The sequence below is a fragment of the Hemibagrus wyckioides genome, linkage group LG13 (genome assembly GCF_019097595.1).
Source record: "Hemibagrus wyckioides isolate EC202008001 linkage group LG13, SWU_Hwy_1.0, whole genome shotgun sequence".
NCBI lineage: Eukaryota > Metazoa > Chordata > Actinopteri > Siluriformes > Bagridae > Hemibagrus > Hemibagrus wyckioides.
The window spans coordinates 9,807,396-9,826,751 of NC_080722.1; the positions used below are offsets into that span (position 1 = coordinate 9,807,396).

Below are 19,356 nucleotides of genomic sequence, written 5' to 3' on the forward strand. Positions count from 1 at the left end.
AAAGCTAAACTATCATACAGTGACTCTTACAGAGATGCCAAGCAGTGGTGGTGGTGGTGGTGGTGGGGCGGGGAGGCACTATAAAAACAAAAATGTCCCATAAACCCGAATCCTCCCCATGTTTTGGTCATTACCTGGTTCTGATGCCACCATGAATGAACCACAGTGAAACAGCATGAACTGCAGTCATTAACTTGAAAATTAGTCTGAACTATTTAAAGTAGGCCTCATTTGAATTCTCTGAACAGGGTTATATACTCCAGCATTTACATATGCCATGAGGGATCTGGGACGGTTAAGTGTGGACAAATCTGACTTAGATATACAAATCTGTCACTGTATATCTGATATGGGTGTTTTCATCTGGGTATTTAAAACAAGAACCATTTTCATAACAGTAACTGATTAGTCTTGGGTATGGACTGATTTACCAGGCTAATGTTTCACACTTATATAGGCCGACTTTCAACTACAGAACTTGCATTTATAATAACTGACATGTGCACTGGCACTACGGTCAAAAGTTTACCAGCATGCATTAGAAAGATGGACTCAAGATATTTAAAACAAAAACAAAAACAAAAACAAAAACAAAAACTAAAACTAAAAAAACAGACAACCTATCCACACCGGTGTCTAGATGGGTTCAGGTGATTTGAGTCCACGGGTTTGAGCTGACATTTATGACTGGTTAACCGCTGCTGTGTGTGACCAAAGGAGTGACGCATTGCAGGTACAAACGAGCCAATCAGAAACTTCCGCACGACCGTATCACACGAAGTAATCATCCGCAACCAACTAGTCCGTGCTTGTTTTAACGAATAATTTTGTTATCCACGCAAAATATTAATCAGTTTCACCTTTGAATCATACATTTATAAATATTCTTTCAATCAATGTTTGGTTTGAGTATATAATATTTCATTATTTCTCACAGGCTCTTCGCCAGAATGCAGATAAGCCGGCGGATGGACACACGTACAGGGGAGGCGTTTTATGTACAACCGTCAAGGCGGGTCTGCGCTGTAGTGAGTTTTCTGTTCACCATTAGAGAGGTCTATTTTCAGGACAGGACGCGAGCAACATAGCAAAAAAAAATGGTGAGTACATTTTAAACTAATCAGCTCCCATTTCTAACATTCGATAAGATTCTCATTTCGAAAGCACTGTAATGTTTTTTTTTGTTGTTTTTTTTTGCAGCTCACTAATGAAAGAAGGCATTGCTGTATTAAACGTTACATCATGCGCCATTTAGCTGACTGCGTTATGTATGCCGCTTATAGAGCAGTAATAACCAGGTGTGAGCGTAAGGTTTTAGTCACTGAGCTGCAAGTTATTAATACTTAATAATACGTTTTTACCTGAGAATATCCGCCTTTCATTCGGTTACACGCCGTTTGGATAGTTTAGTAGCCTAGCCTGGTAGCTAGGTGAGTTAGCTAGGGAACAATACTAGTTACATGGGAGTTTGAATTTTTTTTTTAACTTGGTTGGGAAACTAACTACCCGGGACGTTATTTCATATTATTCCGAGCTCGAGGTTGTTTTTATGTTTGTGTAGCTAGCTAACTGCTAACTGAACACAGACCGTGCTCTCTCTCATCCTTCCCGCCTTCTGTGTCGAGTGAGGGGGGAAAAAAGCGCCAATGATTCACGGTGAATGCTTTCATTTTCCTGTCTTTTGTTCAAGTGTTGTCAATCTCCCTCGCTATCAGCAGTTAGTTATAGTAGTTAGTAACACGGCTACCTTTTTCTACTTGCTCTAGAACTGTTAAAGTATACAGTTAACGTATTTAAAACGTGGCCAGGACGATGCCTGTGTCCGCATGCTTAGATCCGGTGACTAGTTTAATGACCTGTAACAGGCTAAATATCTAAATGGGATCATATTGACAAGGAGGATTTTCTACTCGAATGTAGACCACTTTTAAGGTTGCATTTCGTGTTGCATAATCATTTCCACGCCTGCATGTTCAACAGAGTAAGGGTAATAACCCTGTAATTTGCCCTGGCCACACCTGAACATTGTTAATTCATTGTAGGAGCTGGTTCATCCGTGCGATTGAAAAGCTTCTCAAATTACTGTCTTTATACCATCCATTTAGGTGTGTTCACCATTTCAATTTGTTTAACATGGCTTAACAGCTGCTTGAGTATTTCCAGGGAAATGGCACACACCGAGCCACCTGGGTAGTGAGCTTTGCACAAGGCTTGTCCCATCGGGCTTAGTTTTAATATAAAGGAAGGCCCAGTGATGCATCAACCTGTGAAGTGATTGTTTCCTCTGTCAGCAACTGCATGAGTTTTCACACCCTCAGCACACTGTTTGGACATGTGGGATGCAGGAGGAAAGAGTGTGGGTTTATTAAAGGGATTTAATTAAGAAAAATGCGATCTGCAGTGGTGTGTTGAAAGGATGTGTTTTTTGTAATATGTTTAAACATAACTCGCAAGCTTTTCATTGACTTTTGTCTGTCTATTTTCTGCAGGCTGATCAACTGACAGAAGAGCAGATCGCTGGTAAGGTCATAAACATGCCTTTTTCTCTGTGTGTGTGTGTGTGTGTGTGTGTGTGTGTGTGTGTGTGTGTGTGTGTGTGTGTGTCCATTCTTTAGTTCTGCACTCTCCTTGTTGCATGGTCTCTTGCAGTCCTGCCAGCAACTTGTATGCTGTTAGATTGTCATCTCTCTTGTTGCCTTTTAAGGTGGGTTTATGGACAAGCTTGTGTTGGCTAACTGAGTGCATCTGTGGGTTGGCCAGCAAAGTGAGATCACTTCCTCACAAGGGCTATTAAATAAATCTCTGTAGGCGTTTGGAAATATGTGGGAACAAATACTTAATTCATAACATTTTCTTAAGATTGGTCTGTAGGACAATTAAATGATCTTGTTCTGACTGACCAGTTGTGGTATGGGTTATGCTTTGGGTGTTTCTGTTTTAGGGGGGGGTTTTCCCCTCCCTCCTCTCCACCCTTCTTTTCTTGAAAATAAAAAGGCTGCTGTGGAAATAGTCACTTGGGCTACTGTGGTTTTACAGTCTCATGGGGGGGGGGATCCTACATTTATTATGGATTGCACTTGCCTACATTACACATTAGTGTTCAACTGAGAGCTGACCCTGGGGCAGCATTTCCCAGAGGCATGTAAAAAATTCCCCTTTGGTAATTTGTAGCCGTTTACAGATCTCTCAAACCTCAACCTCATGCAGAAGGCAGTGTCATTAGCTTGGCCTTAGACTTGTTGGCGTGGGCCAGCGTTGCCATAGCTCTAGTTTGTTTGTGCGTCTACCACAGTTCCCTCCTGCTCTAGACATTTCAGTCAAGGCATTGTTGGTTACTGTGTCTTGGTAACAGTCATAAATACAACTGTCTGAAAAGATTGGAATTGATCAGGTTGCCAGCACAGTGACTTTTCTGCCTTTTTGTGTGGAAAAGGCAGTGGTTTTTATCTGCACTGATTTAGTTGTAGACCTTTTCCTAACACAAAAAGCTTCAGTTGTGAAGATGAGATTTGCGAGTTAAGAAAAGGTGGTATTTATGGTTCCTGCTATAAATCTTGGTGTGACATTCTGTGTGGAAGGCTGACTTTATTTATTCTTTTCTTTTTTTTTGTTGAAGATTATATAAACAGTGATGCCAAGCTCAGCCAGTTTCTTCTATGAATACTGACCTCCATACTTGTCTCCTGACAGAATTCAAAGAGGCCTTCTCACTATTTGACAAAGATGGAGATGGCACCATTACCACTAAAGAGCTTGGTACAGTGATGCGTTCTCTTGGGCAGAACCCAACGGAAGCTGAACTTCAGGATATGATCAATGAAGTGGATGCAGATGGTGAGCACACATGAAACTACTTTGGTTGATCTGCGTAATGGGACAATTTAAGTCTATATCTGAACTGCTAATTACAAAAATGCAGTATTGGGGTTTGCATATGAAACTGTGCAATTTTACATGTTTCTCCATTGTGATTTGCTTAGGTAATGGAACAATAGACTTTCCAGAGTTCTTGACCATGATGGCAAGGAAGATGAAAGACACAGACAGTGAGGAAGAGATCAGGGAAGCTTTCAGAGTATTTGACAAGGTAACTTATCTGCTTTTTTTCTCAGCACAAGTGAAAGATGCCCTTTGTTTCTAGACCATTTCTTAAATGCCCGTATGTGTTCAGGATGGAAATGGATACATCAGTGCTGCTGAGCTGCGTCATGTCATGACAAACCTTGGGGAGAAGTTAACAGACGAGGAAGTTGATGAAATGATCAGAGAAGCAGATATTGATGGTGATGGCCAGGTCAATTATGAAGGTATGGGTGCCAGGTCTGGTTTTGTAAAAGCATTAAAGCCTGTAAAGTATGACTCTGAAATAAAACCCCCTTTTCTCTTTCCACAGAATTTGTACAGATGATGACAGCGAAGTGAAATCCTTGTACAGAATTTCTTGTATAAAACTATTTGCCTTTTCTTTTTAATCTATGTAAAATGTTTCATTTTAATTCTCCCCATCTACTACTGTCCAAAGGAACTGCATGTGTAATTTTCTTTTTGTTTTGCCCCTTTCCGCACTTGGTAATTGTTAACGTTTTGATTTGGTGGGCTGTCACAGGACCAGGTGATGGGTATAGGCAGGCAGCTTGGCTGGCACTTCCTTAATTTTGTGCTTTTCTGCTTGCCTGTCACCTCATGGGTGGAGTCCAAGTGACTCCAATCCCCCCCCCCTCTTTCTTTCCTGTTTTTGAGGAACTGCTCTGCATGGACAACGGACTACATATAAAAGTGGAAGAAAATCCTCAACATTGCACTATTGCAACATCAGTGAATTAAATACTAACGGGTTTATCGGCAGGTACTCGTACACTATAGTCTTTTGTATTTCTGTTCTCTCGTTATTACTATGCTTTATAATTAGTCACTTTTTCTTTGTTAACTGCTTATGGCACAGCCATGCCTCAAAGAATCCATTCCAAGTTGTATATTTGTTTTCCAATAAAATTAACAATTAATCCCAAATGCCTTTTGCCCATTTGATAAGATGCTTTCTTTTCAGCGGAGATAAGAGTTCAGGTGCAGTTTCCTTGAATCAGTTTTAGAAAGCTGTTTAAAGTAATCATGGTCACAGCAAATTAATTTACTTGGAAATTTAGGTAGAATCTCCATTTTTACTTCAATACAATTTTAATGGTTCTATCCTTTAGCACAAAATACTCTGGAATTGTGGGAGACATTTTTCTTGTATAAATAATCCCACTAAAACCCACATGCAGGCTTTTTAAGAGCACTGGATCAGCTAGAGCTACTTCTAGTATTGTTTAAATTTTATCTTCTATTTCTGAATGTTTCCATCCATTGATTGCATGCTCTCACGTGGATGTTTTCCCAGCAATGCTAATGCTCAGCTTGATGTCTATCGGAGCACTGCCATTTCCTTAAATGGGGCTGTTGAAAAGCAGTCACAGTTCACTGTGGATGTACAAAAGGCTGAATGCGGAAAGGCAAACATGTTGCCTGAGTGTCATTATTAATGTGCATAGATGGTGCTAGCTGACAAAGCCTTTTGGAGTAATTAAGTGTAGGTGATGCAGAATTCAAGGGTTAATCTCAAATTAAATATGAATGATATGGGGTCCACTCAGATGTGAACGATCCACTGTATCTAGAGAGAGATCCATGCTTCTCATTTCTGTAAGTTGTGGATCATGCACTCCACATATTTGTTCCAAGTTTCCTAGCAACCATAAAGTCCAGTCCAATGTATGATTGTATCTTTTCTTGCAAGTGTTAAAGGATCATCCAAAATCTGCATGGAGGACACTGTTTCTATGCGCTGTGGAGAAGACAAAATGTAATGTGGCTTATTTTAGAAATCCATTTCTGGGTGTAATAATTGTGCACCTTGTGGGGACAGTTACCATCAGTGCTTTGGAGGTCACAGAGCTAGGTGACTTTACTGAAAGTCTGGCTATCAATAGCTGTAGCTAGCTGTCATGCTTTAGTCAGGTTCCAGAAACATTAAAGCCCTGCAATAAAACCTGTTAAAGCCCCTGGGAACCAAGGAGCAATCGGTATTCTCATATCCACATATGCTTGGAAAATGAAAAGACTAGTATTAGTTTTTGAAAACGATAGCTTCTTAAAAATGAAATGTCTCATTTTCTCCCTATTGGGATGCTTGAGGGACAGGATAGATGTGCTGTGCTAATACAAGTAGTTCTTTAATAGCCCCAGAGATAAAAATCAATGTTTAAGGCAGGCTTTTACCCTGTTAGAGAATTCACATATATGGTTGTATATAAGATGTAAAATGGGCTGAATGATATTGATTTATCAAAGATGGCTTGCATCACTCTCTTCAATTTTCCTCATAATGGAAATGCATCCTCTTCTAAGACCGTGTCCTGGTCAGATGTTCTGGCTGTCTATCTCCAAAGAGATGCTGATTATATGTATCACTCAGCAAGGACACAATGCATGCCTTTCCCGTAATGGGTTAGTTGCCTTACACGTACCCCCCTACCCACCTCACTGACACTTAAGATCATCTTTCTCCCTGGCCCTGGCTGTCCACCATCTCTGCACATGGTTTAGTAATCGCTTGGGTCATTATCACATGTTGCTGATGGATGTGAGTGTGTGCACGCTCCTGAGCCCCCAGCTACTCCTGTTGTTACTATGATAAATGAACAAGGGTGTCTAACAGGCCTCGGTGCCCTGTTCTGACTGTTATTTTTCAGTACTGTGTTGGATGGCTAGAAGAATGCCAGGTCTGGTTTATAGTTTAGCTGTTGGTACCAAAGTTAGCCTTGTCTTAAACAGCATAAAGACTGAATACACACCAGTATTAGGAAGGCTAGAACATGGAAACTGAAAGTGAGTCAGATTCTTAGGAAAGAAATCCTCAAATTGCCAGAGAATCACTGCTGAAAAAGTGGAAAGTTAGCTGCTTGGACTAAAACACAGATTCCCAAGCTTTATCTCAGTACACTCAGTCCTGCAAATTTTAGTGTTGTCCCTGCTCCCAACACATCTGATTCATATAATGAGCTATTTTATTTATTATCCAGCCTTTCCTTAAGTTTAACAGTTGATAACTTTCATATGATAGAACAGGGAAAACACTGAAATGTACCGACTGGGGGGGGTTCTCCTGGACTGTGATAGGGAGTCTGTGTTATAACTGACAGTCCAAGGGGTTGAGGGTTTAGAACATTGCTTGAAAGACCTACATTCAACAATCCTGGGAATCAAACCCACAACTTGCGGATAAAGTGTCTGCCACTGAGTCACTGTTGATTAATAGCCTGCTGTTTGCACGGCATACCTTTGGACAGGTCAGGGTCTCATCCAAGTGAACACCACGTGGTAATGAAGCAGTTATAAAAAAGAAAAAAAAAGATAATGCTTGGCAGCCACAGCCACAGCCACAGCTGATCACTATAATAAAGGCTTTGCTGGTCAGGCTTAACAGCATGTGGCTAAATTAACACCTCCTGCACGTACTGGCCCTGGGATTGGGTGCAACCTGTACACGAAGTGCTGTGGCTGCTGCTGCACATTGGTCACCAGACATACACATAATATAATATGTAATGCTGTAAGAATGTGCAGTAAGGAATTTGCATGATTTACCTAACATGAAATGTTTCTATAAGATAAAGTTGATTTTATAGACCGGACTAGAATAATAACCTACCACTAATATCCGTCATACTTCAGATAAAAGAAGTCCATTGTTTTGCTTCCTTCAGTTATGTATGCATTAAATAAAGACAGTGAAGTCGAATAGAAGAGAGCCTTCCCCATCAACGTTATTAGGTGTCTGGCTGTGGGCGGCCTGGCGTGGGACGTGGTTGGGTCAGAGAACTGCGTAATCTGCTTTCTTACTGGTGGCTCTTTCGTCTTTCTAGAAAGGCACGGATAGATAGAAGCAATGTGCGCTATTTCTGCCTGCATGCCTGCAAGGCTCTGGGACATGTTGGTGAGGGGGGAGGGCTGCTGAAAATAGTGGAAAGCAATTAGAATATCACAAAGTTCAGCTCCTGGAGGCAGCACTCATGAGAGTTTTTCAAACATAAGAACTATGTTCTGAGCTGAGTGTGCGGTCGCTATAGGAAATGGGGAGAGTGTGAAACAATAAAAGAGTGTGTAAAAAGGTGGGGGTTTGTGAAGTGACATCACAGGAAATTTAGCCACGGGGATCTGAAACCAGAAGGAGAGCGTTTTCTTTTGCACAAAAGACTCTTTTCAGGAATGGAAATGTTAGGGGTTGGGATTATAAGTGCCTATCTCTCAGGACTACTAAGTGCGGAGCGAATGTAAACGAACCCCAGCTAAACCACAAGAATAGAGGAGGGCAGTTAGTTCAGATGTGCAGGAAAAATTGAGCTTGGACATATCACTGCCTTAGAAAGTCAGCTTCAAACACCTGATGGTTAACCTTAGAAGAGGAATTTTTATCACTTTCTTTCATTCTAATACGTCGCTCAGTTTCAGCGGCGATCAGATACTACACCACAGACATATAAACAAGAATTGAAAAACACACAGCAGGTTAGTCCAGCTCTCAGTAGCTCTCATTTCCTGATGGTGTAATGAATGAAAGGTTTTCCAAATCTACAGGTGGGTGATAAATGAAAGGGTAAAAATATAACATGTCTAATAAGGTAGGATGGATGTTCAGTTACTTGGTAGTGGAGAGCACAGTGCAGACATGTCCAAAATCATCTAAAGGTGGGTTGAGATCTTGGGATCGGCAAAGGCCCTTATATATTGATTTATGTCACTTTTATTCGTAAACCAAACTATTCAGGGAGCTCTTCTGAGCCCTTGAGAGTAGACTGGGGACATCCTGGAAAAGACCACTCCCATCAAGATAGAAACGTTTAATCAGAGGATAAAGGTCAGAGGAAATAGATAGTGTTCCTTTCATTCTTTCCCCATTTCTATTCTGAGAATATTACAGAGAATAATAAGATTCAGGATCCTAGCTGCTTTAGTTTTACATTCACTTTTAATGGATAAGGCTTTTAGTGAGGAAATTCAGTTGTAGGCTAGTAGGGGTACTTTTTCAATCCTAATAAAATACTTCTCAGTCCATGGGCACTGATGAGTGGAGCTGTTATGACATTTTTCCACTGGCAGAGCAGTTTTATTTTTATAGCCTCTCTGAATGACTAGGACTTTGACAGAGTATAAAAGCAGAGAAGTGTCAGGTAATAAAACCTTACTATCACTGTCACTACTATACTATAATGCTGGGGAATAAATATTAAGAAACATCAGTTTTTATGATGCATTAGGACGTGTGCACTGTTTATGGTGATTGATGTCCGTCTCATTCAAACCCTTAGATATTTTAACACGGGGCTTCCCCAGAGGTGACACCATGGTATGCTATTGTAATGGCGGCAATAATACAAGCCACATGTTACTTTCCCAATATAATCTATTCTCTACCTAAATACTATAAGATGCAATAATGAGCTGCACTTTTCTGATAGACTTTCTTTGTTCAGGTCCCTTGAAATAATAATGAAAAAATGTTACCATAATTTTCCACAGCATGAAACGAATTGATCTAATATTTGAAGGTCATTAAATATATCTAATGGAAAAACATAAAATGCAGTATGCCTTAAAAATAATTCCTGCAGAAAATTGGATTGGTCCATTCTAAAACCTTTCCTAAACCGAGGTACCTTCACAAAGCATATTCCTGTATGTATGAAAATGTAATGTTTGTGAAAGTCTTCACAGGATTTCAGTTTAAATGTATGGCACGGAGGTTTGATATTGAGTTGTAATGTTTCTTTGGCATGCTGTGGGCATCGTAATGTAATCACGCTCACGTTAATCCATTTAGAGTCATTCTCCAGCTGTTTGGTGGAGTGGCTGCTCTGCCTCCTCTCACTAATGGCTACATCCTCTCTAACTGATCCACTATGGCAGTGAGACACAATGATCAATGATGACCGGCTCAGACACACTGCATTTCACTCGGCCAATTACTTCATAAATATTATTCATGCAGGGATAATTCCATTTCCATTCCATTTAGAAGAAGATACATACATGATGTTTCTCGGTTTACTCTTTAGATATAATTATTGACCTGAATGTATGATGCTCCCTCCTGGTCATGCTACAGAAGTCCGTCTTTATGCGAAGACGTCACTATTTTACCAGGTAAACCAGAATTGTGTGCATAACTTGGTTCGCGTGACTAATATTTTGAGGACAACTGGATTCAGGGGCATGAAACAGCACATAAGGGCTCCAAGCCATCTCTCACTGTTTGTACTCTTCGGGGATTTATAAATGGTGCATCTCTTGTGATAACCGTGGGAAAAATTCGAAGCACATTCCAATTTTAGAGATACATAATGCCGATGGGAATTCTGTAGAGTTCAGTAATGACCTAGTGTTGTACTCTATATGCGAGTTTAAATGAATGCAATTAAGTTTCTGTTTGATGCCACAATTAAAAATTCATATAGTACAAACAATGGCTACAATTAATTTTATTAGCCATGTGCCATGTGTTACAAGAATTATTCAGCAGAGATTCAGTACAATTATAATGAGTATACACTGAGAAATCTTTCTATTACTCAAAGATTTATTTTTTTAATGAATGCTTTTCAAAAGACAAAATAGCTCATTTCTACTCACTATAGATTTTTATAATTATGTCCAGTGCTGAATTTTTGCAAGATGAACAGCTTCCAGCAATGCCAGATTAAAATCCTTAACAAATCTAAATGCTAACAGGTGTGAAAACACATGAAAAATAGAAAAAGAAAAAGACAAGCTCTTATATCTATATATACACATTTTTTTTTGTAGCCCTCCCCGTGTTTCGTCTGGGTTTTCCCTCTCTGTCCACATGCAGGTGGGTTGACTTGCTGTATAAATTTCCCCTGGGTGTGAATGTTGGTGGGAACAGTGCCCGAAAATGGACCAGCAACCCATCTGGGGTGAATGCTACTGAAGGTGTATTAATTTGTAGCTATTTGTATTATTGAGACTTAGCTTTACCTTGTGTAAAGATACTGAATCAATATTTACCAATGTTTACAACATTTAGTTGGTGAGTATTTGCACATTTACCTTTTGATCCACTTCTAATTAAATTAGCAATCCTGATTTCCTTTGCACCATGCTTACTAAGCCTAAAGCAAACATCAACATTTCAGGTGGGTTTTTATTGTCATTCTTTCATATAACATGTATAATACATTGGACGAAAATGTTTCTTCAGGACCACTGTGCAACACATATCATCAGACAAGTGCAAATGTACAATAAATACACAGGACAATACACAATATGGGCTTAAAGTGTGCATTTATCTTCATCTGGATAAGCATTGAGTGGATCTCCATTGCTGACAGTTCCTCAACTGCTTGGACAGCTAAGTGGACTACAGTTAAGCACTGTATCCTTTAAGAACACAAAGTTATGTTGTTGTAGAAGACAATGTGCTTTTTTCAAGGCTTCCTCAATATGCAGGAGTCATGAAATCTCTGAGGAAGAGATCAGTGACCTCTTCAGTATCCATGTCCATGCCTTGGATAATCCTCTGATCCGTCCAGATGACCCAGACTTTGTGATACGTGTCTATTCTCTGATATAGGCTCATGGCTACGATTAAAATACCCATATTGTCTCCAAGTTAAACTCCATCATTGAGACCAGCGCATTACCCATGCACACACTCTATTGAGAATTAAATCCCCTGAAATCTCTCTGACCTTAATTCAACCTTTTCTAAAACTCCCCAAAGTACAAGATATGTATTCAAATAAACAATGACTTCGCAAACAGGCCGAAAAAATCCAATTATTATAAATGACTTGGGAGTTTATTTGACCTTCACATAGATATGCAAGCTGGAAAACCATCTGAAAAGAAAATCAGCAGACAAACGAATAGGATAATAGCCCCCCACCCCTATACCCCTCAGAGACACACACTTTTCTGCATCTTTAGAAAGTGTTGTGAGGTGAAGCAATAAAGGGAAAGGAGACCAAAATGTCCTCTCTACAGAATCTGTAGTCAAATATTGTAATAAATTCAGAATAGGTGATTCAGATCCTATAAATGAAGACTCCAGAGATAAAGTCTGTGGTGATGAAATTTAGGACATGTCCATGTTTTATGTGTTGCACCCACATACTTTTTGGCAATATTTAATACTAAGCAACATTATAGCATTGAAGTACAGATGTGCAGACATGTGCACAGATATCAAAGACGGGTCACATGTGAATTATCCATGGCTCTGCACACCACCTGTGCATTTTTTCCAATGGCTCTCCAGATGAGATGGCTGTGACAGGGCCTCAGTAATAGAGCCAGGCCTGGGAGCCCTGGTGTCCAGTTCCGCTGCCAATGCTGGCTCCCCGGACAGATAGTGCCGCTCTATTGAATGACTCCTGAAAGTTTGATGAGACGGAATAGGCCACCACTCTGCAGACAAAAAGAGAATGCTGGTGTCCAATAGTGGCACCAGCGTGATGCTGGGTCAGCCATGAGACGTGAATAAAGCCTGTTGTGTTAATCTGATGCCGTGCTTATATTTCCACAATTCAAGTGGGCAAGGGTGAACTCATTGGTTCCGCCAACTCAATTAGGCTTATAAACAGAGTCAATACCAGAGTTTAGCTGAAAAGAAAGGCATCTGAGTGCTTTAGCCAACATGGCCATGATCATGAATTATTGCAGCAGCGATCAGAATATAATGAAACTGTATGATCAAAGCTACAGTACCTCATGCAATGCATTACATTACAGTACTGTACACAGTGCAAAGACGTGTAATCACACAATCCTGGTGCTCTGAAGACTCTGAGATATGAATATGAATAGAAACAGTATTTTTAATAAGATTTCCAGAATTCTCCAGACATTGTTTAAGGACACATTCTCAAATACTGTGATTTTTATAGTAAACTGGACAGACTGTTAAAGAAAAGCTGCTGAAATCCACTATCGTGAATTGAAAAGAATCCTGAATATTCTACGCATCTGAGAGGAAATCAATAGATACAAAACACATTTCTCAGTGATGGTGAAGAAGAGTTGCTCTCATGTTCCATACAGTAAATGGTTGTCCACATGCTGAATGGAGCATGCAGCAGCAAATGGTTCTCCAGAAGAACTTAAATGGTCTATGGGGATCAACAGTGAGAGGAGCATTAGAACAAAATGAAAGGATTATCAACCCTACCTTCAAGAACTACCCTTCATATCACTTCAGTGATAGAGAGAGAGAGTCTTTCTGTCTGCTGTGATTGTGGTATCCATATAGTATAATCCTCATTCATAGTCATTTGCCGATGAGAATCATATTTCCCAGAAGGTTGTATTAGAAAAGTGAGGACCACAAGCCTTCTAAGGATCCATCAGCTTATCATTGATGAGTTTCTTGCATAGAAACAGACGTAGAAATAGAAGTGGATCCAAAATAATACACAAACCCAGGCCAATTATCCCGCTGTTCCCGGCACGTCCGTGATTAGTTCTCTGAAACCAAGATATTTCATTTATCAGTATGCCACAAAAATGTACTTGTACTCGGCATGTTTACTCACAGGCCAGTGTCCTCATAACTGGATGTTACCTAGCAGGCAAAGCTACTATGATCCTGTTGCTATACTAAGCTCTTACATAGAGAAAGAGAGAAACTTTATTAACTGACAGATTTTAAATCCCCTTTATGTTGTTATACCACATGATTTATGAAGTATTTGAGGAGTCTTCCTCTAAATCAATTTAGGCTCAGGTTGGTCAGCGAGAGCTAGTACTAAATATCAAATGTGATTCTCTGTGTTGTCTAAGAGGATGTGCTGGTCAGAGCTGGTCTGTTTTGATTTGGCAACAAGTTGAGTAGGTTGTGATTCTCAGTAATCAGGTGTAAGATCACCAGTTTAGCCTGAATTCTATTATTACCCACATTCTAAGAAACTTCAGAAATTGCCTGTTCATAATTTGCTGAAACATGTAGTCAAATCTCAGGCATTTCTTTTCTATTTTCTGTATTTTATTAAAATACACATAAAGTACTATTTTCTTGTTGGCAGTATTTTGTGAGATTTATTTTTCTCAGAGAGTGCGACATAATTTGTACTTATGTTTCTATTATGTATGATAATAACACATTCTTTTTTTTTTTTTTGCATGTTGCAGTGCATTTTAACCAGGATGATGTCTTAAATCATCAGAATCTTAGCTAATAATTACTGTCACACATTCCCTTCCCCTTTCCGGTCCATTAAATATTATGTTTTATAACATGTGTGGCCCCAGTGCACTTGACTTCTGGCCGATCTTTAAACCCGTGTCATTATGTAAACTTTGGACTAAAAGAGGTCATGTGACCTCTCTCACCGCCCTCTCGACCGCAACCACGTTCCGGTCTTTTCTCCTCTTTCATCCTCTCCACAGATATTTGCACATTTTTCCTCAGAAAACAAATCCAACGGAATAAATTCTTCAATTATTCATGCTTCAATGGTGTAGCCAAGCCCTAAGGTCCGTGTTCCACTAATGGAGATGGCAGGATGTTTGTGCAGTGTTATAAACGGATGAGTGAACCCTTCGTTGGTCTCAAAAGCAGATCTGCCACTCACCCCAATCAGCTTTGCCTGCTCAATGACTAATTAAAACTAGACATGTCGATTCCTAGCCCAGGGACGTACATGTGCCCGTGAACGGAGGACTGACTGGCCGAAACCAGACACGACCCAAAAAAGGTTTCTTGTTACAGCTCCACTTTATACACATAGTCAGAACAATACACACACACACACACACACACACATCATGTTATTCTCAGGGTGCTAGATTTAGCAGTAGCTGTATTGGCAGATCTATGATTAGGATTATTTGTAGTATTCTATGTTAGCTGAAAGTTGCAGATGAGCAACAAAGAACACAGAGTTCAAGCAGAGCCGATGTGATGTTGCTCAGGGCGTCTGGTGTTCACAGAGGAGAAGATCCCTCTGGTAGATTAATGAGGAGCAGCCTGCTCATCTGCTTTCATGTTTTCTCTTGTAACACGCTTAATTATTTACTGAGCATCCTCTTGTTACAGAATGCAGAAAAGCACAGTTTTAAATGCGTGCATTTGCTCATGGCTCCCAGTGCACATTAATATTTAATGAGACAAGATGAGGAATGAGAATTTGGGGAGAGGAGTCAAATTAAATGACATTGTTATCTCAGGACCATGCAGTATATACTCCACCTAAAGTAAATTGAAAAATGTTAGGGAAATTATTACCCAAAACGAAAGCATCTCATCATTCATTCCTTATAATGAAATAAGGTTTGATCGGAATGACATGATGACTGAGTGAATTTATCTGCAAAATAAATAAAACAGCTTGTCTATAGAACAAAGATGGATTATTTCTTCATTATAATTCTTGGAACATATACTATCTTTGGAAACAGTAAGACATGCAGACAGACAGACATGCACGCGCACATACACACACACACACACACACACACACAGAGTGATGCAATGGGCTGAAATGCGGAGAAATATGAGAGTTTAATACCACTCACATAGCCTTCTATAACCTACACAGAATCCTCTCTTAATTCTCAATACATTATTTTTTCAAGTCCAGTAACTGAAAACACATTTGTGATTTCAGAGAGATCAGAGACTTCTTCTTTGGTGGCTTTACCCCAGACTGCAGATGCAATATCAAATCTGTGCTCACTGAACTGATGTTTCTTAAGGCATTATTCAGATCACTGATCTTCAAGTGCTGTCTGCCAATGTTTCACTTGTAGATTAACTCACGAATCAAATTCCAATTTGAAGATCGGAAAAACTCCAGCATTAAGGTGGATTACATGAACGAATCTGGCTGACCTGGAGATGCACTCGATGTGTGATATATTTGAGGACAAAGTGATGAGCATAGGCTGTGAGGCTGTAGTGTGTGTGTGTGTGAGAGAGAGAGGGAGGGAGAGAGAGAGAGAGAGAGAGAGAGAGAGACAGAGAAAGAAGTGCAGGATTAAATTCAGGTCAGTACTGCCATGACCCCTCTTCTACACCTGACCCTGCTCTCCACTTTCACTTCTCATCACATTGTCAGCATTTTGCCCAACAGGTAATGAGGTGCAAAGTGTTTGAGGTGTGTGTGTGTGTGTGTGTGTAGACAGCTAACATACAAGAATACCTCTGAGCAAATGAATCCTCTAAGCAGAAATTATCTACTTCAGTGAACTTAAGCAGCATTTTAGGATGCCCAAATTTACACTCTTGTAAGTTTAACAACAAGCAAACGTATGTAGTCAAATTGAAGCGAAAATGAATCTGCGTAAAAACAAAACCGCATTTTCCTATCGCTGCTCTGCTGAATATTTCTCATATACATGTTTTCTTTAAATATAAATATACAAATATAGATATTATAAAGATATATAGATATTATAAATCATGATATATAACAGGATCAGATATATAACAGCTTATGAGGAAAAAAAACTTGCTACAATGCAATAATTAGTCATTATTTATTTATTTATTTATTTACTTACTTACTTACTTATTTATTAACTTTCTGTACCTTAAAGTTAAATTTGTTACATATGTTACATATGCTATAAGGCCAAAAGTATATGGACTCCTGACTATCACAGCCTTGTTGACCATCTCATTACAAAACAATAGGCATTAATATGGATCAAGCCCCTCTTTGCTGCGATAACACCCTGCACTCTTCTGGATAAGGCTTTCCACTACATTATGTAACATGGCTGTCGGGATTTCTGCTGATACAGCGACAAGAGTATTAGTCAGAAGTCAGATTTCCACTTAGGTCTTCACTGGGGTTGATATCAGGGCTTGGTGCAGGACACTCGAGTTCATCCACACCAACTGTGGCAAGCCATGACTTTATGGAGCTCGCCTGTTAAGTGAAATCGCAAACCTTTTCATCTGACAAGCCTTCATATTGTAAGCCACAGGTAATATTCCTGACAAGTATTCATTGCCATATTCGCTCATGATGTTATTAACACTACTCTAGGACCTGTTTCCAACTAGGAAGTGGGATTTTACACAGTGAACACACTTGAGCGGAATGATACACACGATGAAATATAGGAGTTAGATGCACTCTTGGAACAAATCAAATTAGTAGACCAGAACTAAATGTAATAACCACACCAATTATGTAGTAAGAACCATACTGGTACTTAATATACTGGTCAAAATAAAGTGGGAGTGTTTTAAAGCATTAAACCTGAAATAAAAAGAATGAAAACTCTTACTGGTGAAATATCGCATGGAAAAACAATTCTTACACATCCTGCCGATCTAAGTTCAAACAATAAAAGGCTAAGTCAGCTGTGTGTGTGTGTGTGAGTGTGTGTGTGTGTGTGATATGCTCTTTCATTTGAAGTATACACTCCACATGTATGAGAATTCCTCCAGCCACCTCCTTTGCATACTCTAATTGGTAGAGAGCACATGGGCGTGCTTTAGGTGCCTCTCATGCCTGTCAATCTCCAGGAAGCTGCCAGGCCTTACTCTGGATCAACAGATGCCAGCTGGTATTTCAAAAAGCTGGACGTGAGGAAAGGGCAGCAGGTGCTCCACCGTGACTGAGTGTGTCTCACAGAGCAACAGGCCCAACCTGTTTACGATCTGCACCCTCCCCTGTGTGGTCGCGGACTCACAGGGAACTGCTCCATCTTTACACACACACACACACACACACCCACACCCACACACACACACACACACACACAAATACACATGCACAGACAGACATTAGCACACAGCTCCGTCTCCTCCCAAGTTTTCTTCCTGATGATCTCAGAATCCCCCTCTCTCTCTCTCTCTCTCTCTCTCTCTCTCTCTCTCTCTGTCTTTCTCTCTCTCTCCCCCTCTGTCTCTCTCTCTGGAGGTAATTAGTGTGGTTGCTAGGGGATACCTGGAGGTTCACAGATTCGGTTGAGTTATAAAAAGCATGGTTTGCATCAGCTAATCAGAAATGTCCTCAAACGAGAAAAAGAGCAAAGGAGGGAGTGACAGCACACTAAGGAGAGGAAGAAAGAAATGTGTGAAAGGCTAAGGATAAGATGGTGGTTTTTTATATGTTTCTTTAGGAAGAAGTTGTGAATGCTCAGAGCACTCAATGATCCGCATTTTTCTCAGGCTGAAATTCTCTTAGCAAAAAAAACCCAAAACAACAACACAACAACCACAATAACCGATAGCCAAGGCTTGTATAACATGATCCCATATGAAACACAATGGCCCTCAAATGACTAAAAGAAAAGCTTCCAGCTCAGGTGATGAGGGAATTCACTGTATCCAGGGAATGTTTCCTTCATTTCCTGTTTATCCGTAATTTCACTGCAGCCCCCAACCAGGGCTCAGGTGGAAATGAGAGTTTTGGGAGTTGGTGTGGTGGGGCTCAGGGGTATGACAGAGAGAGTGAGAGAGAGAGAGAGAGAGAGAGAGGTGGAAAGGGGAGGGGGAGGGTGAGATAAAGACAGAGAAACCCAAAGAGAGGGCGAAACCAAGTAAGAGGAAGGGGAAAGGGGAGAGAGAGAGAGAGAGAGAGAGAGAGAGAGAGAGAGAAATAGAGAGATAGTCCTCTATCTTCACAGTTTTGTTGCAGCATACGATTACAGTTTGGATTTGTTCCATAGTGACTCATCCTGCTAAGAAACTACTTCCACAAAATCATATAAACAGACTTGTGCTCATGCTGCACTTGTCTGGGTGTGTCTGTATGTGCATGCATATGTGTGTGTGTGTGTGTGTGTGAAAGAGAATGAGAGAGAGGCAGCTGAATCCATTGCAATAATGAGAGAAGATCGATACTGAAGTGCATTAGCGATGTTTCGCACTCAGCAGTCAGACAGTACTCTGCAGCTTTTAATGAAACCTGTCTGTCCACACCTCGACCACAAACACACATGACCACACTAGATCAGGCTCTCAGCAGCAATATCAAGTAAACACGTTCTTTCAGAAGTAGCCAGCTTACTGAGCTAATAAGAAGACATCTTTACGAGCCCTGCTCAAAAAAATAAAATAAAATAAAAAAGCACAAGGTGATAATATGAGACGCACCCGTCTGTCTGAAGAATAAAAGGATAACTTCGTTTGCTGCTGCTTCATGGACAGAATCGAGGAGACAAATAGAGCAAAAATGAATTGTGTAAGGCCTGCTCCAAAAATACCCCCACCAGCAGGCAGTGCAGTGAGTCATCCTGCCCCCTCACTCTCATCTCCAATATCACAGAGAAGAGCTACAGCCCTCTGTGTTACAGAGCCATGCTCATTACAAAAAGACAGCTCTTTAAGGCTGCCAAAAT

At 40.2% G+C, this 19,356-nt stretch overlaps 1 protein-coding gene across 1 annotated transcript; it reads left to right on the top strand.

Moving 5' to 3' along the window:
- The first annotated feature begins 978 nt into the window (after positions 1 to 978).
- calm2b (calmodulin 2b, (phosphorylase kinase, delta)) lies at positions 979 to 5,010 on the top strand. The gene is made up of 6 exons (XM_058406228.1): positions 979 to 1,100; positions 2,490 to 2,520; positions 3,691 to 3,834; positions 3,981 to 4,087; positions 4,172 to 4,307; positions 4,394 to 5,010. Exons 1-6 carry the CDS (start codon positions 1,098 to 1,100, stop codon positions 4,420 to 4,422), a joined length of 450 nt encoding a protein of 149 aa, XP_058262211.1. The 5' UTR covers positions 979 to 1,097; the 3' UTR covers positions 4,423 to 5,010.
- Positions 5,011 to 19,356: the final 14,346 nt, after the last annotated feature.

Excerpts from the sequence above, each read along its gene's own strand:
- calm2b (XM_058406228.1), top strand. Across the intron at positions 2,521-3,690 it reads GACAGAAGAGCAGATCGCTG|AATTCAAAGAGGCCTTCTCA; the intron begins GTAAGGTCATAA and ends GTCTCCTGACAG. Across the intron at positions 4,088-4,171 it reads CTTTCAGAGTATTTGACAAG|GATGGAAATGGATACATCAG; the intron begins GTAACTTATCTG and ends GTATGTGTTCAG.